Below are 24,821 nucleotides of genomic sequence, written 5' to 3'. Positions count from 1 at the left end.
GTTGAAGTGCTTCATGATTTTGTCGACCTGCACTTCTTCTGATTGCGGGCGTGGGATGATTTTTGGCTTTTCGATCTTCGGTTTTCTGCCTTTTCCCTGTGGAAAGTTCAACTGATCGTCAAAATCTGACATTACACTTGTTCTGCCGCTATTACAACCTACCGAAGATGTGGGTGTTGGCTGATCAAAAACGGGGCCAGTACGAGGGTTGTAACTGCCTCGTGCGCCACTCTGCTGTCGGTCTGACTGGGGAATTGCTGGCTTTTTGGTTGCGTCTGCATAGCGCGGCTGAGGATGTGAGTCCTGTGGTGCGCGATGCATCATTGTTGGGCTGGGGGTTGGCTGGCTACATCCTGCAACTCCCAAAGGAGTAGTGGATTGAGCGTCAGGAATTTTTGGCTCAGGCGGCACTGGTGCATCTCGCCATCCGCCGGTGAATTTGATGTGCTGGCTAACGGCGCTGAAAACTTTCCGATGAAAGCTGTAACTGGCTTCAACGTGGGGCCAATATTTGGACTGGCGTACACGGTCGTAAGCATCGCGGCTGCCATTTACGACCTCCGTTACGAGTGCTTCGACCTGGCTGGGTAGGTCTGGCGTATCCATGAAGAGATGATCCATACAAGGACGTCTCTCTGTGTTGTAGTGGCATGCCTTGCAGTCTTTATCGTAGAGTCTGGCGAAGGCCATTCTGAAATTGAAATGGCTGAATTTAAACGTATTTCATAGTGGTGATCCCACTACGTAGATCTGGCTTTTTAACTAAATTAATGATTAATTTAGTTAATTTTATTCTGGCTGTAGTTGTTGAAATTTTTCTGAAAAAGAATAATTTTAAACTGGCTACAAACTGAGTTTACATGATACTGATATCATGCGATCTGTATGATCCAGTTTGTTGTTTTTATCTGCCTTAATTACCATGCGATCTTTTAAATTACCATTTATCTGCCTTAATTACCATGCGATCTGGTAATTCTGTAATGGTTTAACTGGCTAAAATCGCAAAGTAGATTGTAACGCCTACCATGCGATCTGCGGTTGTAACTGTATAAGGATTTTAACTGGCTAAAATCACATAGTAGATTTAGAGCTACCATGCGATCTAGACTGTGAAATAGGGCTGGCTATAATCACAAAGTAGATTTGCATCTACCATGCGATCTGTCATAATTAGAAATGAAAATGGCTATGATTACATAGTAGGTGAGACTACCATGCGATCTTATTGTGTTATTCGTTGATCTGATTGTTGTTTTGGCTGGGAAGTAGACTGTTGGATCTACTACCGTTTTGCTGGAGGTTGAGATGCCTGTGGTGGTGATGAGAGTGGGTGTGTCAGTCGGAAACACACTCCGCGATGAACGTCGATGTCATAGACGAAATCCTCATCGTCCATGAGGTGCCTTTCGTACATTGTCGTTTGTGGTGCTGGCATGGATGGCATATCCGGTAAAATTGCTCTGATATAGAGTACTGCCTCACTGATTGTCGTACCACTGGGATCCGCGATCTCATGGATAGCTCGCGTAATGAGCGCTCTCCAGGGATCTGGATTATTCTGCCGTAGTTCTGATAAGCGTGACTCTGTGTTAGCTGGCGTAATGTAAACTGGCTGATTTGTACCGTGAAACTGGCGTATGATATGTCGTGAAATTGTCATCTGCCTTAATACGTATGAGACTGCCACAACAGTGTAATCTGGCCGTTCCTCGAACAAGGACTGCCAAACTGCATCTGGTGTTGGTCGTCGTAGTTGTGCCTGTAACTGACCAATAACAAGTAAAATGTCATTGGGATGTGGCATGGGATTCTGATGTGGTACTGCCGGTATGTCTTTAATTGGCTCTCCTGTTAATGCGCTGACTCTCTGTGCATGAGTGCTCGTCAGTGCATAGCGGTGAAATGGCGGTTGAACGGCGCCAGGGTTGGGTAATTCTTCAACTACCCGTCTCTGGACCAATTCACGTAGTGCTGCCTGTATAGTTCTGATAGCTTCCGCTGGAGTCATATCTGGCTGTGGGAAAACTGCCTGTATGTACTGGATGATCTCCAGATTTGTTGATCCATTTGGGTCATGAATCTCGTTTATCGCTGCCTCTACCGCGTACCGAAACTGTCGCGGTAAAATGAGTGGGTTGTCCTGATGCTGGTTGCGTCTGACTTGCGGAGTTGTGTAAGTTGCCTCTGTATTCCACTGATTATTTCCACTGCTGAAGGTGCGTACAATTCTGCCTGTATTAACTGCTAAGTCAACTGCCTCTCTGAATTCAGCAAGACTGGCCTGTAAACCACCGAGTCGAGTGCGGTAAATACCCTCGAGCACGGATAGTGTTGGGCGTGTCTTTTGAGTTTCCTTGGCGTATCTGATGGCTTCCAAAATTTTCGGAATTAATGCGGTGATTCTGGCTCGTCTGTCTTCATCTGATCTGGGTCGTTTTGATTCGCTGGATCTGCCTGGCTGACCTGGTACACATGTTTGTACTGGCTTTATGGGAGATGCCTCGGGAGTTTTATATCCCAGTAGTTGTGGCTGTGTATACTCGGGTGAATCTTCGTCTGAACGCCGCTGTAGTGTTGGCGGTGAATAAATGGGTGCTCTCTGCCTAGTCATATCCAGGGTTGCAAAACCTGGAAATGGTGGGACTGGCTGTCGTACTGGAGCTGGAGGTCGGCCTGTAGGTACTGCTCTGCCTGATGCTCTAGCTGGGTCGCCTGATTTTGTGGCTGTAACCCAACTATATCCTCGCCTGCAAGGTAGATCTGGCTCTGTGCTCCTTGGATTACGGAACCTGTACTGATGTACACTGTTTGGGATGTGCTGAGTCATACTGGCTGGCAAAGGCGGTGAAAATCCCGGTGGTGGCGGGACTACGCCTGTGCTGTGTGGTTCTGAAATGGTGGAGATTCTATCACGCTGCCTATCCTGGGATCTGGTGTTTCTGCTGGGACCAGTATTGGCCCTGCTCGAACTGGCTCTAAGTTGATCTGCATTGGGAACTCTGGCTCGTACTACTCGTGATAGATCTGGTTGTCTGACGAACGGTGTCTGTTCCGTTTTCACTGGCTTTGGTCTGTTAATCGGATGAAAATCCGATGTCGGAGCTCGTGGTGTAAATTCTGGCTTTGAGCTGGATAGATATGCCTGATATAACTCGGCTGCTGTGGGAGGAATGTTAGACACTGGCTGTAGTGTTGAACTGGCATTTCCTGTGTTTTCTGGCTCAAGCTGTTGTTCAGTTTTGACTGGCCTGGGCGATGAACTACTGTCTGGTTCATCTGCCTGTTGTTCTGGTGGTTGACTGCCTTGCATCTGCAACAGTTGTTGTTGCAACTGCTGATTTTCCTGCATTAAACGGGTGAAATCTGCCTGTGTTAAGCCAGCCATCATCGTACTTCCTTGTGTAGAAGTAGACAATGGTTCTGCTGACTCAACTTTTGGAACTGGCTGAAGTCCTACATTAGCGAGTTGTTCTGATTCTGAATAAGTGGAATGGCTTGTTGCTGGCCTTTCCACTTCGCCGATAATCATAACGTGTTCTTCCTCTGACGTTTCAGAAGAATCTGGCTCTTGTTGTGACTGGCTAGTGTTTTGTGGATCTGCCTGTTTTCTGGGATAACCGCGGCGACGACTGCCGCCTCGGTTAGGATCCATTACTGTAAAATGGAGAATGGTGTGTGATATGAATTACTAACACTGATATGCCTGCTAGGAAGTGGTAGTGCATGCGGTTAGTAATTCTGTGGGAAATTGCCTATTTTAAATGTCTAATTATGGAGGTCTGTCTGTTTTAACTGACTGAGTATGGAGTGCTGTCCGTTACATTGTGTACAACTGGCTAATTTACATGCAAGTATGTTTCAAAATGCATATAAAATTAATTTAACTGGCTATTTTAATTTCTGATAATTGGGCTGATTTGTTTTACTGGCTAACATGCTGATTTACAGATTGCTACCTGCGATCTTTTTTCACTGGCTAATACATTGATACTACTGCTACCATACGATCTTTTTACTGTCATGACGCGGGTGCGATCACGGTCCTTAATCTAGTTTTACTGCCATATGATATGCCTGCAGTTTTTTCATTTTTGCGCTGGCTTAAATGCTGCTTCCATGCGATCTAGGCGTTTTTTAACTGGCTGGTGGAAAACGTGGCTTTCGGCGCTTTGGACGAGTTAGTTTTTCAACTAGGTCTGCGTCCTCTGCGTCAGTTTCAGAATCGAGTGGCTGGCTCAATAAATCATTCGGCGTCTGACGATGCCGTTTGATTTTCACTTTGCCTTTGCTGTTGGCTGTAATTGTCCATGATCCATCAGAGTCGCTGGATGACGACTCTGATGTATCAGAACTGGCTGATTTTGGTTTGACTTGTCGTTTTGAGTTTTTTCTGATTTTAACTGGCGGTTGTGGAGACGAGTCTCCACCGGTTGATGTGGCTTCTGGACTTGTACTGGTATGGGCGTTAATTCCCGAATCAGTACTAGTATCACTGACTGGCTGATCTGCAGAAGTATCTGCAGCTGTACTGGTTGGACTGATAATTTCATCTGATTTTTTCTGAGGTACTTTCAACTTGACTTTTAACAGTCCAGTTGATAGCTTAGCTGGTGGGATTGGCTGCTTATTTTTATCCCGTTTTGTTTTGCCTAATATTTTCGCGTTATCGATGTCACTGAGGATTATTCTGGTTTTAATTGGCTTACTGAAATCGGGGTCTTCTGGCGTGTATGATTTCAAACGATCAATCGCAACGACGTCTGAATCATTTGGGTATTCTCTGCGAATAATGGCGACTTCGTTTTCTGATGGAAATTTTACGACTTCGAAAGGGCCATCGTATTTAAAACGGAGGTCCTTACTTTCGCCTTTCTTTTGTTGCTGCCTGAGGTTTACTAGACTGCCTATGGTAAAATCTGGCTTGCTTTTGTGCTGATTATAGGTTTCTGCCTTTCGCTGAAAGTCTTCGTCGATGTATGCTCTGGCTGCATCATGAGCAGCATTCAAACGATATTTGAATTTCTCCAAATAATCGTCAATGCTGTCATAATCGTCTGGAAGGTTGGTCTGAGTGATGGTGTCACCTGGAAGTGACTGTTCCCTGGCATACAACATGTAGAATGGTGAATGCCTGATGGTTTTCTGAACTGTACGGTTGTATGCCGCTACAATAAACGGAAGAAATTCATCCCACCGTTTTTCGTTAGCTCTGCCTACAAGCATGGATAGACCGTCGCCTATCCACTGCATCTGTCTTTCGACAAGTCCTCTGCCTTGGGGGTGATATGCCGTACCGAAATGATGTTTTATTTTCAGCTGTTTAGTTATGGCGCTGATGAGATCATTCAAAAAGTGACTGCCTCTATCGGTGTTGATGATAAAAGGTGCGCCATACGGCAATATCACGTCATGTAACAGAAAATCTGCTACTGATTCTGCCTTTTGGTCGGGAATGGCTTTTGCGATTACGAACTTGGTGAGCTGATCAATTGCGACTGCGATGGTGTTGTTGCCTTTTTTACTGACTTTCAGTGGACCTTTAAGATCCACCTGAATGCGGAAGAATGGCTCTCCGGTCTGAACCTGCTGAAGTTTTCCTGGCAATGCTTTACGCGGAACTTTTCGAAACTGGCATTTCTGACACTGTTTTATGTACTGATGGATGTCACTGGTCATATTGTCCCAATAGTATCTGGCTGATATTACATGGCTGGTTTTTTGAGTGCCTAGATGACCGCCTGCTGGAGAACCATGCAAAGCGCGCATGATGTCCACTCTCCAGTGCCTGGAAACTACGAATCGCCGGTTAAGACGATCGTCTTTCTCACTGCGACGGTATAAGACACCATGATGAAGTTGGAAAAGGCGATAGTTGGTCTGTAGGTCTTGGCTTTCTGGCTTATCTTCCAGATAGAGAATGATTTTCTCTAGAGCTGGATCGTTTAATTGTTCGCTGCGGAGGAAGTTGAAGTTTCCTTCTTCGTCCTCATCAGCTACTGGCTGTGCGATTTTGTTGGGCTGCGTATTTTGGGTTTGACTGGCTTCTGATACTGTAGTTGTACTGATTTCAATGTCTTTTTGGCTGCTTGTTTCAGTAGCACTAGTATTCCCCATACCAGTGTTACTAGTGTTTTTCTGCCTCATACCAGTGGCGTTCTGGGGGTTTGTAACACGTACTAACCCGACAGAAGTGGTTTCCTGAAAGTCACTGGTATCACTGACTGTTACCATGCGTACAAAAGGAGTGCTGAAGTGGTCATCCCACTCTTCCTCTGGTACTGCAGGATCAACGGGATGTCGACTGAGTGCATCTGCGTTGTGGCAAAAACGCCCTGGCTTATATTCGATGTTAATGTGATGACTGCCTAACTGTAATGCCCAACGAGTCAGGCGTGGATTCATGCCTTGTCGGTTACTGGCTGAACGAATGAGGTTTGCTAATGCCTGGTGATCTGTTCTAACTGTGAATTCGCTGAATTCGATGAAATGCCTGAATTTTGAGATCGCGTACACCACTGCCAAACATTCAAGTTCGGTAATGGCGTACCTGGTCTCTGCATCTGTGAGTAAACGACTAGCGTATGCAACAGGATGTCCATCCTGTTGAAGGACTGCTCCAATGCCTATCGTGGATGCATCACATTCGATAACTGCCTGTTTCGCTGGATCAAATCTGGCTAAAACTGGAGTGGTTGTAAGTGCCTTTTTAATCGTCTCAAACTCTGCTGTATGTTCTGGCTTCCAGTCTCTGGCTACGTCCTTGTCTTTCGACAATAGACTGTACAGGTTTTGTGTAAGGGAAGCGTATCCCTTAACAAACTTCCTGTAGTAATTGGCTAACCCGAGGAAAGAGCGCATCTCTTTCTCGTTGGTGGGCTGAGGATAGTTTTGAATGGCTGTGATTTTAGCTGGATCAGTAGTTATGCCTTTGTCACTTACAATGTGACCCAAAAAGTGGAGTTCTGGCTTTGCAATATGACATTTTGATGGCTTCAAAGTGAATCCAGTTTCCCGGAGACACTCAAAGAGTAGTCTGACTTTCATCAGTGCCTCTGCGAATGTTTTGGCTGCGACAATAATGTCGTCTAGGTATGCGAAAATACCTAAATGACGTACTCTGGCTAGGGTTTTATTCATGGCTGCTTGGAAAGTAGCGGGGCCGTTGCAAACGCCGAAAGGCATTCGCACGAACTCGTACAAACCATCCTGAGTTATGAATGCCGTTTTTTCAACTGAATCGGGATGCATGGGAATCTGCCAAAACCCAGACGAACAATCGAACGTGAAATAGAATTTGTTTTCTGATACAGCGTCCAACAGTTCGTCTGCGTTTGGTAAAGGATAATTATTTTTCTTGGTCAGGTTGTTCAACTTGATATAGTTGACGCAAAACCTGGTGCCAATACTGCCGTCAGGGTTTTTCTTAATGGCTAAAACAACTGGAAAAGACCAGTTGCTTTTACTGGGTCTGATAATGCCTTTTTTCTCCATGTCCTTAATGTGCTCTGCGATTATTTGTCTGCCTCTCCATGAAGTTCTGTGGGGCTGGCTTTTAACTGGCTTTGCATCACCGGTCCCGATGATGTGTGAGGCTGTTTCTGGCTTTACACCATACAACTGCTTAGAAGTTGGGAAAATATCCGCAAATTCCTCGCATAAGTCGGTGAACTGCTTCTTTTCTTCTGGCGTTAGATCTGGGTTCATTTTCATCTGGCTAATTTGTTCACGAATTTCTGCTTGTTCTTCTGGCGTACGTTCACTGAGTTTTACACTGCCTACACTGACTGTTTCCATTTCTTCGTAATCTTCTAAAACACCCACCCATGTGCCTCGTTTCAGCACACGGCGTTGCCTGGAGGAGTTGATTACGAAAAAATCCATTATTTCTGCCTGTGGTTGTACTAATCCCGCAACTGGGATTAGTTTGCCTGAGGAGTATAATGCCGGATTCGGTGAAAACATATAGAGATCACCGATAGTTGTTGGTTTATCTGCACGTGTTTTAACTGATACCCAGTTTAGACCTGGCTGTAAAGTGAAATTATCACAAGCAAAGACTTTGATGGCTCTGCTTCTAAATGTTTCTGGCTGTTCAACATCGGCGACAACGATATTGAGTAGTGGATTTTCTGGCTGAACAGTGAGGACTGGATCTGACTGTGACTGATCAGTGCTGTGAAGTACTTCCGTACTCTGTAGTTCTGGCTCTGTATTACTGGCTACATCGCGTAAATCACCATGCGATCTTTCCTGTAAAGTGATTATTTCTGGCTGTAAGCATGGCTGATCACATATAGCGATAATTGGCTCATCAATTAAGTTGATTTGGACTGGCTTGTGCTGTAATTCTACTTCAACCGGTTGTTGTGGAGCAACTGCCGGTTGTGGTAGAATTTCTGGCTTTTTTAGTGAAGAATTATCGTGAAAGTACTGTAAACGTAGTTTGTATGGCTTCTTCCATTCTTCCAACATTTCTTTCAAATTCACAGTGCCTAACGGAATTTGTTCTGATAGAGTTTTTTCCGTAATATCTGGCTTAGTATTAACTGGCTGTTGAGCTGAGGATGATTCAAGAAACTGCTCTGGAGATTTTTCTGGCTGAAAGGGACAATAGTGGAAAGCAAGATAATCTGCCATCGGCTTATACGCTATTGTCTCCTGTGGCTGATATACGAATGTTTCGAGAACCTGACTGTATGTAACTGGCTGAGTTTGCGGAAGTTGATCTGGCTTTGGGGTTTGATACAGGTTTTTAAGCGGTAATATGCCTTTTGTAGGTTTGATATTTTTAATTGGATTCGATTTAACTGGCTTATTTTTATCAAAAAGGCGAATATGCAGCAAATCATCGCTGAATTTTACGCGCTTTTTGATAATCATCGGTGTTCTGCTAGCGTTGGCTTGATTGTAGGGCTGATATGTAAATGAACCAAAAATGGCGGGATCGAGTGACTTCCACACTCGATGAGGCCATTTATTGATTTTCAGTGTCGTGATCTCAAGGCATTCTGGCTTTGGCATCTGATATGAAGTGAACTTGGTGTCGATCTGCCTCCGATCTTGTTCGAGTAATTTATACTCGTACAAAATCTCCTGTTTAATGCCTTCTAACTGCTTCGTGAGGATCCATTTAACTGAGGTAGCTGTTAAGCCTTTGGTTTTAATGGTTTTTCTGGCTTTTATCTGACTGCGGTAAAATTTGCAAATACGATGTTTGTAATTTGCCAACTTTTGTATCTGCCTAACGTAGACTCGATATGCTAACCACGCATTTATCTGATTCACTGTGTTTTCATCCGGCTTAGGGAGTGTTAGATCTGGCAATTTTATAATTTTTGGCTTTTTTACTGATTTAATTTCTGGCTTGATTTTATTTTGAACTGGCTTAACTGATTTTTGTTTCCTGGCTTGAGGCTGTGCTTCAGTGTGCAAAAGATTTTTATGCCGCTTATCCCCTTTTTGAGCTGCATCCAGTGGCAACGCAGTTGCCACTGGTATGGGGTAAGACGACACTCCGGGTTTCTTAGCGAGATCTGATTCCAGGGTGGCATATAATGCCGGTCTGGACTGATTTACTTCCAGTGGGGCTGATACAGCAGCACTGGACTGATATACTTCTAACGCAGCTGGCTTTGCTGGGTTAGACTGATTTACAGGATATGGGAGTACTCGCTTGAATTTTGGCCGGAGGTGGGAGACTTTACCACAGTCTGCCACCATGACCGCATTTGCTAAGAAGTCCTGTCCTATAAGGAGATGCACACTGTCTGCACATAACGGCTTAACGTACATGCTGCGAAGCACTACGTTGCCGTTGATTTTTATGGGAACACTGGCGTAATGCGTCACGGAGAAGTTGCAAACTCCTCCTATTCCCCTGATGTGCATATGTTTTGATAATGGCTTCTGAATGAGGTTGTACTGTCTGCATAACTGATCAGAAATCAGAGACGTTTCCGCCCCTGTATCGATCATGGCGTTTACTCTGGCTGTACCGATCGTAACTGGGTCAGTTAACGTCGGCGATTTTCTTGGCTCATCGCAAATACCGATGTGACAATGATGTACTGCTGGGTTTAAATCAACAGTGCATTCACAGTCACTTTCAACGGTGAAACCGTTGGATGTTACACTGGCTTTCTGCTCTGGTTGTTCTGATTTATTTGTGGTTAGCTCTGGAATGATCTCAAGTGTAGCTTGAGAGATAAACTGGCTTAAATTAGTTTGATTCACTGGCTTAGGTGTTTTGATTTGTTTTTGGATTGGCTTAGCTGTAACTTGCTGTGGTACCACCGTAACCGAGTGACAAGCTGGGTTACTTGTTACCGGTTTCGTGGCTGGCCTGTTTACTGCTGCTTTCCGTTGTACTGGCTTATTTGCTGGGACTTTTTGTAGTACTGGCTTATCCGGCGGTTTTTTGGGATGCGGGACAGCAGAGCCGGTTGCTGCTGCCCTTAATCGTTTAAATCTGGCTCATCACTGATGTCACGGTCTGATGTCACTGATTCTGTATCGGAATCATCACTGTCACTGTCTGACAGTGAGTTCGATAGCTCGCTAAAACGGTTGGACTGACGAGGACGCGGTGATGGCGCGGGACGAACTGACGGTCGACCACTGCCACCACGGCGCTCATTGCCTGCGTTATCCTGCCTTTTGTCGTTCTGGTCTGTTGTGTTGGCTTTGCGTTCGTTACTAGTGCGGTTTTCTGGACTCTGGCTTTGTTTTCTGGCTTCACGACGAGCTTTGTTGTCCTGCCATTCCTTCAATGAGCGTCGTGTGCCATCTGGCCAGTGATATTTCTGATACACGGGATTATCTGCCTTTGCCTTTCCTGCATGTGTGCACACATCGGAGGTATGCCCTTCGATGCAGCACCACTTGCAGTAATCGACACCTTCTCGCGGTTTATCGCTGGCTTGTGGGTTACGTTGTTGTGACCTGCCTCGAGGTGGACGATTTGCATTACCACCGGCGGCCTGCTGACCACCAGCGCTGCGAACGCCGGGATTATCTGGCTGACATTCGGGGTTAATTGCCTGTGCGTACGATACTTTGGATGAGCTGGCTTTTGTAGGGTTGGCTGTTTTGCTGCTACTGCCGCTTAAGTGCAACGACTACAGATATCTGGCTCTCTGGAGAAGTTCCACTGGTGTTTTTGGCATCATGAGTGCAACATTCTCGTGCAGCTTAGGGGCTGTTTCCAGTCCCTTCAGCATGCAGGAGACGAGGAATGCTGGCTGAGTTTGACCACTACGATCAGACAATGATGACATTGCCTGAAAGTACTGCTCGATGGTTTCTTTGGCTGGGTTGAACTGGCGTGTCATGAGTGTCTGTGTGGCATGGAAGGCCTTGTCTGGATCGCCGAAGCGCTCCAACAATTTCTTCCTGGCTTCTGCGTAAGTGGTAACTGGCGTTGAAGATGCCATAATACCACTGAACCATGTAGCTGCCTCATCCTGAAGTGCACCGGCGAAACGGTTAAGAGTTTCCTCTTCTTCCCATTCGCCTGCCTTTTTGGCCAACTCAAACAGTGTGAGGAAGCCTTCAACGGTGTCTTTTGTGCCTTTATACTTCGGTACGAAGCAGTTCTTGGTTTTCTTACTGGCTACCTGTGGTAATAATTGAGCAAAACCGCTGGACTGTGCTTCCAGTGCTTTGCCAATTATGCTGCCGATGTCCAATTGTGGGGTTACCACAGTTGGGTGTGATTGTGGGATGATGGTGATCTCTTCATCTGGCTCTGTAGTTCTGAACTGGACATGTTCGCGGTGTTCTGCCTTACGGCGTCGAGATGGACGCCGGTGAGTGGTGTTATCCTGAGGGATTTCCACCACTTCCGGTGATTCATCTCGACGTGACTGGTGTCTCTGATGTCGGGAGGTTGGTGGGGGAGGGGCTGGCTGACCGGAAGAAGGCTCCTCGATCAAACAGGCCTCAAGTTCACCGCACCTCTCCTTGTAATGAGTGTACCGCTCTCTGTAGTGTCTGAGTTCTTCCTGAAGAGTTTCTGCCTTCTGTGATTCTGCCTGGATACGTTTTTGTGCCTCTTTGTGCAACTGGTGATGAGCATACTCTGCCCTCTCCTATAATTTCTGCCTTTCCAGGTACGATTCCTGGAGTGCCTTCTCAATATCGGCATTGTTCTGAATTGTGCTGGCTTTATCAGCGTCGCGCTGCTGCGAACGCTGATCCCTCTTTTCGATGTACGTTTTCTGAAAATTAATCATTTCGTCCTGGCGTTTGATGAAGTCAGTTAGTTCCTGGATTTTAGCTGCCTGCGAATTTGACTGCCCTTTTTCACGAAATAGTTCGATTTTTGCCTTGGCCCATAACTCACGCAGTCGAGCATTCTCCTGGGTTGGGTCTGGGTCCTGTTCCTGTGGTGTGTGATATGCCGCTGGATCATTTGACGATGGTGACTGATGAGCATTTTCGTGTTGAACTGGCGGGGTTTCTTCTGGCTTCTTCTGTTCATCTTCTGACTGAGACATATCACTGAGCTCTGGCAGATCATGTTGACCTCCAATAATGGAGTCAGCATCATCTGGCTGAGCGTGGATTTCTGCCTGAATGGTTTCTGGTTGTGCAGGTCCAGTGGACTTCCGTTCCGGAGAACGTGCCACCTTACTGCTTCTGGCGAATGCTTGCTGCTGATTAATGCTTTCCAACGTGTGGTATGGGACATCATGTCCTCCTGCCTTCAGTTTTTGTGCCTTGGAACGTGAAACACGTTCCTGAGCCGGTATTTCTGCCTCACTTGACAACGGTTCATTATCGGTTGTTTCTGGCGTCTGGCTTGCTCGCACAAACGGTGAGAGTGTGTCTCTCAGCCGTCTGAACATTTTTACTGGCGTTATGAAAATGATGCTGTAATAATCAGGATTGAATTGTGTGAGATCTGACTGAATTAATTTTAAATTTGAAGGTGCCTTTGGAATGGTTGCAATTTCGAACGCTATCAATCGAAATCAACAGCGCTCAAAAATGCCACTTTGTACTGCCTGGATGTCTGGCTGTGTGATGCAAGAGGATGTTTTTCAGAAATGACTTCTGAAAATTTCCTCTCTCTCCTGTGTCTCTGAGTGCGATGGCTTTAAGCGGCTATTGTATTCGAGCGAGCCGAATACAAAGGCGGCGTGGTTATCAGCGATTGGAATCTTTCCAACGCTGAACATGAATTTACCTGCCTACAAGAGCGATGAACGGTGCGCAATACCCGGAAATTTCCGAAAGATTGTAACCTTTCGAAAAAACTCAGAGATTTGCGCTGGCTGAAAAACGCTGAATTTTGGACTGAAATAACGCTGATTTTACTGGCTGCAAGAATACGTGTTTTTGCACACGAAACAAATCGTGTCTGGCTGGCTGATGTACAGTGAATTTCCGAAGAAACTCACTAGGTTGAATGGCTAATTTTTCCACAAATTCACAGCACGATTCGTACTGAAATCGGTGGAGAATATTATACTGGCTAACTGAAATGGAGATCTGACAAATAAAAGAATATGTGAACTGTAGGACTGAAATGTAGAGCTGGCTGAAGACCTAATATCAACAAGTGGTTTTGATGTGTGATCTGGCTTATACAAACTAAATATGAGTTGTTCTGGATAGCCGCTATTGTTCTGATAATGTGAAGAATTAAATTAAAAGAAAGTGCTGTAATTAGGTTAGTGATAGAAATGAAAAGAAAAATGAGTTGGTTTGGCTGTTAGAAGGTTCTTACTTCAATCCGTTGTTGGGCTGATCCTTGAAAAACCTGGTGACTGGTTTTAGCAGTCTTTCGCGCACCAGGTGCTGCTCCTCGCTTCGGTGTTACTGTCGACTGGGACGAAAACGCGCAGAATCCAGAGGGAGGACTCCACACGCTGCTCTTCCGAGAACCGACACGATCTCTGCTACCATGCGATCTAGGCCGTACACTACGTAAGGGGCCTAGAGCCTACGACTCTACCGGAAATAGGGAAAACGCACTGGGAAGACGTAAATATCAATATTTATGGCTCATAAATATATAAATCACAACATAAACATCATCCTATGACACAGGTAGGAATGCCAAGCATGGAAATCACCGAATATCGTAATGACTGTGCAGACTGTGAAGTCTGTGCTGGCTACCTGCAAAGTACTATGCCTGAAGTGAGAGTGGCTGATGTACGAGTTGTACGTAGTGCACTGCACGAGTGCATTTTTAATTGGGTTATTCACATTAACATACTGTAGGTTAAAAGCAAATTACGCAGTTCATCATTTCAACACATAATACACTTCGTCCAGTCTCTTACCGATACAAAACGTTTCCTGAACACAAGCAGCGTTACCTCGCATTAAAGCAACACTGATTCTCTGCTTCAGAAACTGAGTGGACCGTTTCTCCTGTGTCCTCTCAAAAAGCATCTTACCGAGTGTAGACATCTTACATTTCGATTCTTTACCCCACACACCCATTGTTTCAAAAACCAAAGCAGAGAAATTAAAATTATCGCGTAAATATCCGTGCTTATGGTTTTTCTTCGCCTCCGCCATGGTGGCGGCAGCGCCGGCTTCCTGGGATGTTTTGGCGATGTAGCACGAGTAAACTCGTACAAGCACATACGCTGCCGTGCTATGGCTCGCAATGCCGTATAACAGTGAGAATGGCTCTAAACAATAGTACTGCCTGACGATATAGTGCTGGCTCACGCGTACACTCCCGATAGTACGAAGGCGTCCATAGCCTGACTATCCTGACGGAGTCTCCCTCAGTGGGTTAATAAAGGTTACTACCGTGCAAACGCCTTGAACGTTATCAATATCGGTGTACGGAATCATGAATGCTCCGGCAGTACAAAGTAGAACAGCCACAATACCGCAGTAAATTGCCTCCTATGAAAGGTTAAAATGGAACCGCTCATTAAAAATTAATTCTTTACTAATACTCAACGCATGCAGACGCTTTTTCATACTGGTATATAGTAGTATTAGTAGAGTAGGTGCGTACAAAACTTACTTGGTATTGTATACCTTCAATAACCTGCTCTACTCAATAATAACTACATGACACATATCGTAAAAAAGAAACAATCCTAATGTACTCACCACAAACAACCAGCCAACATGACGTTCTGGCTTAATTAGGCGGGAAAAATACAGGAACAGCAGTATCAGTGTAATGAGGAATCCCGTACTTGTGACTATGTTTAGGCATTCACAATGAATGGGGAACTCCATTCTGCACTCGATGTGAGTGCACTGGCGCCACCAGTGCCAAAATGGCCGGTACGAGTATCTGATGCTCCAAGCAGCCGCCGCCAGAATGACTGCCGTCAGAATAAGCACCTGGAAAAAGGTTGCCGATATCAGAGGTGCTGTCATAGAGCACTTCTTGATGCGAGTTTTTCAAATCTTAACGGCAATTAGCACGCGTATGGTCACCTGTAGGGTTTCTTACCAGTTCAATAATTTTCAGGATTCCGGAGAAAGTCTTTATATACTATAATCAAGTCAATAAGAACGTATTAATTTATTAACGATAAATGAGGCTACGCAGTGTCGATCTGAAATAACACCGGTATTCAGTATATATATAGTACATTTATAGCGACACAAAGACTGTCAAATTTAAAGCTGATAGTAAAATAGAAAATTACTGTCGTACATTAATATCCAAGTACGTTTTAGCTTTGACGATGCTAGTGGAATTAACGGGCATTTCTCGCACATCCAGTTTCCCGGATCCAGGATACAAGTAGCGCGGTTGCGGCCAGATATCTCTATATTTGTCGGAAGTATTGATCGCGATGTTGTGGGGATGCAATGGGAATTTGTTGGTCTCCATGTTACAAGTACTGTACTATTCAAAAATTTGTTGGACACTGACCGAAAATAATGAAACCTCAACAACACTAATGACCGAACTTCGTTGATCGCTTACGGAAACTATTGCTCCGATTTGTCACACATCCCAATTACAGGGTTAATTTAAAATAAAATGTTACAGGATAGCTGATTGCGCAGAGATTGGTACTATCAGGAAACAATGAAGTTAACTTTTCGATTTGTGGTACACCGTATGCTCGGTAGTCGGTACGCTAGAAATATGCTGCAGAATTACTTACAAATACAATCGATCGTACGCAATTACGGTGTACGGTAGATATCTCCATAATAATCTGTATCACATCAAGATCATGCAGTGATCATGTTATTTCACTGACACCGAGTGCATGATTGCCTTACTGTCAGTCTAAAGTCATGGCACATTTACTCGACAATTTTCCTGTGCATCATTGGAGCAGCTGAAATTAAGTTTTAGATGAAAATGCCGTATGTTACATGTACGTTAGGGTACTATGCAACTGTTGCAAAGCACTTGATGAGCGTAGAATTGTTTATTGCCGTTCTTTAGCTGTATTCCAGGTCTCCATTATTGCAAATCATTTATTTGTGCAGATCCATAATGTAAAAGCTGCTCTCAGTGTGCTGTTGGCCTCCTATATATCAAACACAGGGAGAGTATGGCCGGAAGCAGCAGTTACATCTTCGCAATAAAATGAGCTTCCAAAATTTGCTCAAGCTTTGTTAGCCCAGATAACTTCGATTTCATTGCCATGGTTGTGCGGACAACTTTGGTTCATTCAGACACCGAATTATTGTCACCCAAAACTAATAGAAGCACAGTGCAGTGCGCGGTAATAAAGGTCATGATCACAGTTTTCCTCACACTGACAGCATACAATACACACTAACATTCCCAAGCCGGATACGCTGTTGCGCAAAACTACGTACATGCATACTATTTAGTACAGATTCTGTCGCAAGAACTGGATCACAGCTTTTAATGTGCTGATAATCGCACTGTACGCGACTTATTTTGCTGGAAACTGCAAAACTGGCAAAACGGTACCGGTATAGTAATTATTGGCAGATTACGATCATCCATTCATCCATGTGAGACGTGAGGCAAATGATATAAAAGCAAGATTGAAATGAATTGACTGGGCGCAAGCTCACCGCGGTTGCGTGTATTTGCTGAAATCTCCAAATACGTAAAGAATATGCGCATCGGACTGCAGTCCTATTAATTTGTTTTTCATTTGTCAATATTTTCCACTTTGGTTTCTTTCTGCAAGTGAAAAACCATTAATTTTTCAATGTATGTACTGGTAAATCTTAATTTCCACATCAGGAGATATCGAAACGTAAGTGGCATTACTTGCACTGGGACATTGCCATTTTATTATTTGTTGAATAATGACCGCTATACCTTGGGCTGGTTGACGGTTTCTGTACATTTTGTATTTAAGGAAGGCATCGATTGCATAAGCAATCATCGCTGCCCAGCAGAAAGCCTGCAAAATAATAATAATTATGATAAAAACATGTCAGACATGTCAGACTAAACGTGGGTTGATGAAAAAACCCACATAATATCGTGCGGTATTTTTGTATTTTTTCTGGAATTCTGTTATTATGTATAGAACAATTAACTTGCAAGATTAACTTGCAACTGAAGTTTTTACCGTGCAAAAGTACATATGTACAAAATTAAAGATTTTGTCTCAGTAGTATAAGTACTTGTATTTTTCCTTAAATGTGCACAATATTTCCGTACTAGCTATTCTTTGTAGGCGTTTTTCTTTATGGCCAACGAGACTCAAAATTCACAAAATCTTCTTCGAAATAATATGCAGTTTACTCTGGTTGGTTTAGAAAAAATGTACGAGTATATTGAATTATACATGTAGGTCCATGACCCGTGGCTTGCCGTTTTTTGTTCGATAAATGTCGACATAAAGTCACTACGATTCAAGTAAAAATATTATGGTCTAGAAACAACAGAGTACAGTACTGACTACTTTGTATATCTACCGACCACACATATCCATCTGTAGACATCCAGATTGCTATATGGTATCATAACACCTCCAGCGATCAGCATACAAATAATTGCAACTATGGAGTAGCCCAGTTCCTGAAAAGGTGACAATGATATTATGTTTGACTTGGCGCATGCAACTTTAAAAATTATTATCTTCACAATGCTGATCCATGGAATTGTAGCAAATTTTTCTACGAGGCCAGACAAATAGGTAATGAGCAGTGCCAGGGTAATAAGGAAGGCAACGGCGGTGGCGATATCCGTCCACAGTGCAGAACCATAAGCATACGGATAGTACATTAAAGCCTTTTTTGATGGCCCACCGTAAAACGAATGCGATGACCATGTGATGATGGACACAATAAATGCTGTCAAAGTGCATATCTGCAGTTAAAAATAACCGCTATACGTTCGTACTAATTATTTATAATTATTATTCATTTTACATCGGGGCTACTTAATAGGTTTTGGTGTAGTCTTTAAATATTCAAGGCTTTCGTTCTCTCTTGTACATGTTTTAGTAAACAATACAATCAAATACAAATTTGTAAAAAACTTGTTAAAAAAATACTTATACTTGCTAAAAAAAAGTATATTCGAAAAAATTCTATTGAGATTACGAATTTTATGTGCAAAATATGAAGCTGTCTCACTATCAACATGGCAAAGGCACCACAATCAGTACCAAGAAGCTACTTTGCTGCACGAGGTCTTACCATTTCCATAATTTTCAAGAATCCAGATAGCGTCTTGAGGTACTAAAAATAATCATAATCGTTCAATCGTTGTTAGTCGTTCAGTTAACATTCGCAATACACTACCTTCAAAAAACAGGAGATAATTTTTTGGAATGCAAATTTACAAATGCGTTATATCATAAACTTAGCAAAGTAAACAATCTCTTACTCGTATGCCGTTATGAGATTTTATGACGGGTCCGGTGGATATAACAGATATAACCGGCGTCACTTCCGGCAGGCTCGATTTTCCAGAGCCCGAATAAAAATAGTCCGGCTGCCTGGTAGCATTTTTATCAGAATAAGTAGCAGCTGCAATGTTATGATGATAAAATGGCAAATCGTTGGTCTCCATGTTTCAGGCAAAATAAATTCAAGAGCTTTAAACTAAAAACCGAATGACCAGAAACGGCGGTCGCCTTAAAATCGCTCAAAAATAAAAAATATCACTCAGAATCTTGATGGGTTCGATCCAAAACTAATCCGATTTTATCACAGCGATTGCCCTGCGAAACAGTAGTTTTGTTAATCGAACATTGCCGTTGCAAAAAACAGAACTATTGTTTTAAAATTGTGCGCTTAGCACTATATAGCACTGCACCATATCAGATATTATACAAGTACCGGACATAAAGAACGTCGTTCGGTGCGTGATAGCGTATGGCATCACTATCACGCACCGATCAGACATTTCACTTGTCATAACTTAGCTATGTAGGGCATTTATGCGCGCGTATAGAACAAATACATACCTTACCTTGGGGTATAATATGAAATTTTTTTCACACGTGCGGCCACGAGAATTAGTATAATTTTACTACTTGTTGTACATTTTGACAAACATCAGCAATATTCTGAACCGGACGCAGCGAGTATCTACTATTAAAGTAATCTTGATGAGTTTTATTTACTTTTATCTATGCCTCGAGATTTTTGTTAGCTGCGCTATCACCATGGCATTGCGCATAAGAGTGACCTTTCGTCGACTAGCTGACAATTAAGACTTTTTTGTACCGTTTTATCTCACTCGGAAGCCGAATGATTTGCATACATGATTTTTGAAAGCCGTAACTGTACGAGCAATAGCCGGTTGTTAAAAAGAGGCTATGTACCGGTATCTTAAAATTGTAAAAAACCATTTAGGACAAACAGCCGACCAGTAATGACTGAGCTCTAAAACTGTATTAGAATCTTTTGGCCAAATTCTGATTGCAATCTGTACATGTGTCTTATGTTTCCCTTAATTATAATTAAGAATTTTTTTAGTTTAGTATCGGATGGTACTGCTTCAAAACAGTCGCCATGAGGTGCATCATGGTAGAGGACTAGAGGTCATGGTAACGTCGCAGTTCGATCCAGCCACTCAGCGGCAGCCAGCGAACAGCTATTGAATGCACCAGAATTCTTGATCCTATCATAATTCTGTTCTACATGGAATTTATTATATTTATATGTATAAGTAACTTTTTATAGAATTTTATCTCTTTAAACAAATAGTTAATGTACTGTAAAAGCCAATTTGATTTTGAATAATTTTTATACAGCACGACACGGAACCGCCGAAGGGCGCAGCATTGCATCGTAAAATAATATGATTATGATTCCGCGCAAAAGTCAAAACTGCCGGCAGGGCTTCCATCCCCGGCCCACGACGCAGCCACGTCCGATGTGCGGGTGCTGGCTATGGCTAGCAGCACGATGGCTATGGTCGGCGCGCAGTCTACCGCCCCACCTGACCACCATACCGGGCCGTGATAGCCGATATTAATACCGGCTACCATGACGCCCAATTCTCCCCTGCGCCCACGACTACAGATAAGGATAAGCTGAAAGCACTGTGCCGGGAACATCGTGTAGCGGTGGAAGGCCTGGAAAATCAGGTGGCGGAATCCGTGATGAATAAAGTTTTGCTAAAGGATTCTTCCGCGGAATCTTTGTCCGGTTTGTAACACGCTTCTGATTCTGGGGTCTGGAGCGCTTTTTTTTCGGGACATGCGCCGTTTACCGTGTCAGAAAATGTGCTGCATGAGTTTAACTGCCGGAAACAGATGGCTTGGTGAGCAGCCGTGCATGATTAGTTTGAGCATGATCTATTCCGTTGCATTCCCGCCGAGGTTGCATGCATATGTCGATATATTTCTGCTGTTGTTTGCGGCTTTCGTGTGTGTTTCTTGTATTGAAAGTGAAAGAAATGCTCAGATTGTCGATTGATACAATCATGTCAGTCGATCTGGAAAGTACGGGCTTAAATTATTTGCATGTTAAGAAAAAATAAGAAGCCTGCAATCGGTTGTCATAAAATTCCAAACCGGATTTTTATTTTTTGCAACATGCACTGGACTCGAAAAAAGTATTGACAACGGTGAGATGTACAAACAAAACACAATCAGTAAGATAACAGTGCCAGTACTTTCGGCCCAGCTGCGAGGATCAAAACAGTTGTGATCCTCTCATCGTTAACGTTTAAAAATTAAAACCATCCTCATCGTTAACGTTTAACCCCCGAATATGCTGTGTCGTTCAAGAGCTTCTTGTTAATAAGAGAGGTCCGTTTTTTACCTTTTTTGGGGCTAATCTACTCGAGTTTTATTTATACTTATCAAGACGAAAGCAAAGAAACGACGCCCAACAGTCAACGCAACCGTAACTTTACTATTTTTCTCACAGTTCCGAGTTTAAGTTTTGAGTCTGAAGAGCAGTGCTTAGTACAACATACTAACACAGTCACCAACTTACAATCCAGTAAATCCAACTCCGCGAACCAAAGAGAGTTGAGCTTACTAAAATGTGACTTAACACATTATTAGCTGCTCCATTACTTCTTATTGACATTCTGCTGAAACTAGGCTATTAGCTTAAAAGAGTACAACACCGGCCCGTCAACACCTTCGGTAATGGTAATCGGTTTCTTTTGAAATAGTGGCATTGGACACTTTTCGGTGGTCATTCCTTATTTCGTTCCATACCATTGCGGACCTGAGTGAACGTGTCGTATGTGAATCTTGATGCCACATATCCCATTAGCGCTCCACACAGACAGCCAATACATCCAGCACTCGAAGAACCCAGTGAAGGTGGTGGCATCACTCTCACTGGCATGGCAGCCATTTGGCGAGAGACGGCCTTGGCGACAAACACACAGGATGCTCCGCCAAGTACTCCTCCCCGGCCAATCACGCCCTCCATCGCAGCGGAGTTCTTTGGCTTGTCACCGTAGACATTCGCAATCCCAACTCCCATACCCAGGAAATACCCTACAATTAACCCAGCAGACGCGACTTCTCGCAACACAAACATTTTTGACGTCATCAGAATCATGGCTGACTGACGATACTCGGCTAAAACTAATGTAGCCAAAGCACGTAAATTATATTCAGTACGAGTACTGCTGGATTATGCGACAGGAGAAAAGGGGAAACCAAAAGAGCTCCAATGATAGCTTTCAGTAGTTTGATTACTATTAAGTGTACAGTCTACTAACTACTCGTAAACAGAAATAATCAGAAGTAGGGACAGAATTCTATCTGACAGACTGACATGTAGTGCGTCGTAACTTGTAAGTAAGTAGTAAGTACTCGTAAACTGGAATTTTGCAGCGCCATATTCACAGGGCAACTGCGCACATGCAAGCTACGTAACACCCGAAGATGGGCGTTGGTCTACTTCGACAACCGTTCCAAAGTCGACCGCACCACCTCCAGCGTCACGAGAGCGATGGCTTAGAAACCTTAGAAACATAAGCAAACCTACAAATAACTAAGAAGCCTTAGAAAACCCAAGAAAACTAAGACGGCTCAACAGTTCGACTTTCGACTTGCATTAGTGACGGTCGACACGTTTTCGTCGACGAAATGGCGGGTGGGGTCACCGTTGTGGCTCCGCAGTCGGCAGCGGTTGCTGTATCGCAAAGCTCAACGGCTGTGCCCAGAGCACACTCAGCACAGTAAATAAAAACATTTTCAAGATTTCCGCATTTGCTCAAAATGAACTTTCCGACGGCGTTTTACAGACGGTCTGCTTGGCTTACAGATTCACCAGTAGCGCCCACTTCTTTTAGTTCGGCCATCACCAGCCGGAAAAATGGTCCGTTAATTCTTGTCGAAGCTGAAGAGTGCAGCAGTTCCCCAGATGGCTCCGCATTTTTTGGGCTGAATAGTGACTGGGGACCCCAACGTACACAAATCATTTGGCAGCTACATACAAATAGAATGCCATAAAACAATGCAGAAAGTGTATGGGAGTGCGGGAATTAAGTGAACGTTTCGTATATTATGTACAGTTGTACACCAAATAATTAATAATTATTAATACCATCACTACCGTGTACCGGGTAACTTTCTTTATCGTTAAGCATCTACAATCTACAGAGATGTTGGATACCTCCTGATTTCGTCAGTTTAATTCATCTCGTCCTTCCGCCTGCCACCACGGTGGAGTCCGGTACACTGCCTTCCGTAATAGGAAACTATGTCAACTGTTTTGTTTGCGCAGTGCTTTGGCTATGTTACGCTTTCAGTTAACATCATTATGATTATGCATTTGGATTCTACGTATGTTGGAATGTGTACATGTGAGACATTCGACGACAGTTAATACAACCTGTTGCGTGTTGCAAATTTTCACATAAACAATAATTCGAACCGAGCGCAGTGAGGTTCTAACTATTAAAGTGAAGTCCATGAGTAAAACTTGTCTGTCAACTCGACAATTTTATTCCAACTGCACTGCCACTACGGCTTTGTGCACAAGAGTGACCTTTCGCTGACTGACAGTAAGATTCAAGCGTACAGGGTACACACTACACATATTATAATAAGTTCACATATTTCCGTTGACTTGCCAGTCTATGATTTCAAAAATTCAATGTATACTCGAAAGTTTCAGAGAGGTGTTATGAACCTGGATTTGGTTGACAATTTTTTTTACGGTGATGAATCTTTTGCAAAAAGAATGCCAGAGTCAGCCAGACTACGTCTGTCATTTGTTGTCATTTGTTACCAAAAAAAAAGATTCATGTGTAATGTAGAGGAGAGCAAGCGGTCTTTTACCTTATTGATGCTTCCGTTGCGCGAGTTTTGTTTACAAAACTTTAAAAAAGAATAGGTTATTCGTGCCTTTTCCCCTAATTAGTAATAGGGGTTTTTTGCCGCATAACAGCAAACGGAACTCAATAAAGGTTGATATATTATATATACGTAGTAGGCTTGCTAGTTTCCACCGTGCGGCGCCTACGTAAAATAAATGTCACTAAAATTATAGTCTGAACTCGTTCAGTTACGAAACCGGTTCTTGCGAAGGTCAAATGAGTGCACAATAATACTGTGCAGAAGTGGCGTCTTACTTGATTTTATTCGTGATTTTACAGCCATTGCACCATCTGTGGACCCTCCAGTTGTTAAGTGGCAACGTAACAGAAGCACGCGTGCGGTGGCCCATGCCACAGGCTGTTTTAACGTAAATCTTTGAAAATTCATAACTTTGTTCATTCCTGCATTAAATTTTTATGTATAGTCTTGAAAAATGCAGAATAATACACAGTATTAGGCAAAATAAATTCTTTTTTGTTTTTCTTTCAGGGTTATGCACTGTTAGCCTGTACGGCCATAGCCGCCTATGGAGATTTGTCATAGGCGGCTGTGTTAACGTCTGTGCATTACCCTGAAGAAGAAACAGAGAATCATTTATTTTGTCTAATGCTGTGATTATTCTGCATTTTTCAAGATTATACATAAAAATTTAATGCAGGAATGAACAAAGTTATGAATTTTCAAAGATTTACGTTAAAACAGCCTGTGGCATACCACCGCACGCGTGCTTCTGTTACGTTGTCACTTAACAACTGGAGGGTCCACAGATGGTGCAATGGCTGTAAAATCACGAATAAAATCAAGTAAGACGCCACTTCTGCACAGTATTATTGTGCACTCGTCAAATAATCATTTAAATACTCGTGCAATAAAAAAGTGCATCTTATGGTTAGTCGTCTTGTTTGTACATCATAGCCTAGAGCCACAACTTTTAAACCATGAGTAACAAGTTCAGCGAAGCTAGTACATCGGTAGTATGGCTGCCTTCCAAGCAGTTGAGCCGGGTTCGACTCCCGGGCTTCGCATTTTTTTTACACTTTTCGCGATCTTCGAACAGTAAAGAGTCCAGTGCAAAATTTTTACTTTTACTTTTGTAATTTATTAGGTTTTGTGTTATTCTGAGCG

The 24,821-nt window shown here is 43.4% G+C and overlaps 2 protein-coding genes and 1 non-coding gene across 8 annotated transcripts in view; 1 reads left to right on the top strand and 2 right to left on the bottom strand.

Moving 5' to 3' along the window:
• Positions 1–16,072, bottom strand: part of LOC129593945 (uncharacterized) — a 38,844-nt gene extending 22,772 nt beyond the window's left edge. For 3 of the 5 annotated variants that reach the window (XM_055490464.1, XM_055490465.1, XM_055490462.1), the window contains exon 1: positions 13,736–15,083. Coding sequence is in view for 2 of the 5 variants with exons in the window: in XM_055490466.1 (XP_055346441.1) it covers positions 14,779–14,877; positions 15,091–15,330; positions 15,443–15,484; positions 15,650–15,829 (561 nt within the window). In the remaining 3 variants the exon portion in view is untranslated. The other 2 variants (XM_055490466.1, XM_055490467.1) reach the window with 1 other exon arrangement.
• A 461-nt stretch (positions 16,073–16,533) lies between these two features.
• Positions 16,534–19,489, bottom strand: LOC129593925 (uncharacterized). Of its 2 annotated transcripts, XM_055490439.1 has the most exons (7): positions 19,367–19,489; positions 18,779–19,115; positions 18,589–18,630; positions 18,032–18,256; positions 17,867–17,965; positions 17,258–17,342; positions 16,534–17,116 (listed from the first exon to the last, which is right to left on the bottom strand). In XM_055490439.1, exons 2-7 carry the CDS (start codon positions 18,962–18,964, stop codon positions 17,091–17,093), a joined length of 663 nt encoding a protein of 220 aa, XP_055346414.1. In that variant the 5' UTR covers positions 18,965–19,115; positions 19,367–19,489; the 3' UTR covers positions 16,534–17,090. The 2 variants fall into 2 exon arrangements, with proteins under 2 accessions (XP_055346414.1, XP_055346411.1); XM_055490436.1 differs by lacking the exon at positions 19,367–19,489 and having other exon boundaries at positions 18,779–19,221.
• A 5,161-nt stretch (positions 19,490–24,650) lies between these two features.
• Trnag-ucc (transfer RNA glycine (anticodon UCC)) lies at positions 24,651–24,721 on the top strand. The gene has a single exon. It is a non-coding gene; the product is annotated as a tRNA-Gly (tRNA).
• The last annotated feature ends 100 nt before the right edge of the window (positions 24,722–24,821 follow it).

Source organism: Paramacrobiotus metropolitanus, unplaced genomic scaffold, assembly GCF_019649055.1.
Source record: "Paramacrobiotus metropolitanus isolate TYO unplaced genomic scaffold, Prichtersi_v1.0 Parri_scaffold0000064, whole genome shotgun sequence".
In the NCBI taxonomy this organism is placed as follows: Eukaryota; Metazoa; Tardigrada; class Eutardigrada; order Parachela; family Macrobiotidae; genus Paramacrobiotus; species Paramacrobiotus metropolitanus.
Note: the sequence above shows the minus strand (reverse complement) of the source record. Positions and strands in the feature narration are given on the sequence as shown.

What these genes read in the sequence shown, in the direction of transcription:
- LOC129593925 (XM_055490439.1), bottom strand. Translation starts at nt 18,964, where the DNA reads ATGGAGACCAACGATTTGCCATTTTATCATCATAACATTGCAGCTGCT. An exon ending in AATCTCATAACGGCATACGA is followed by an intron (nt 18,631 to 18,778) that starts GTAAGAGATTGT and finishes GATTATTTTTAG; the next exon opens with TACCTCAAGACGCTATCTGG. An exon ending in TCTTGAAAATTATGGAAATG is followed by an intron (nt 18,257 to 18,588) that starts GTAAGACCTCGT and finishes TTTTAACTGCAG; the next exon opens with ATATGCACTTTGACAGCATT.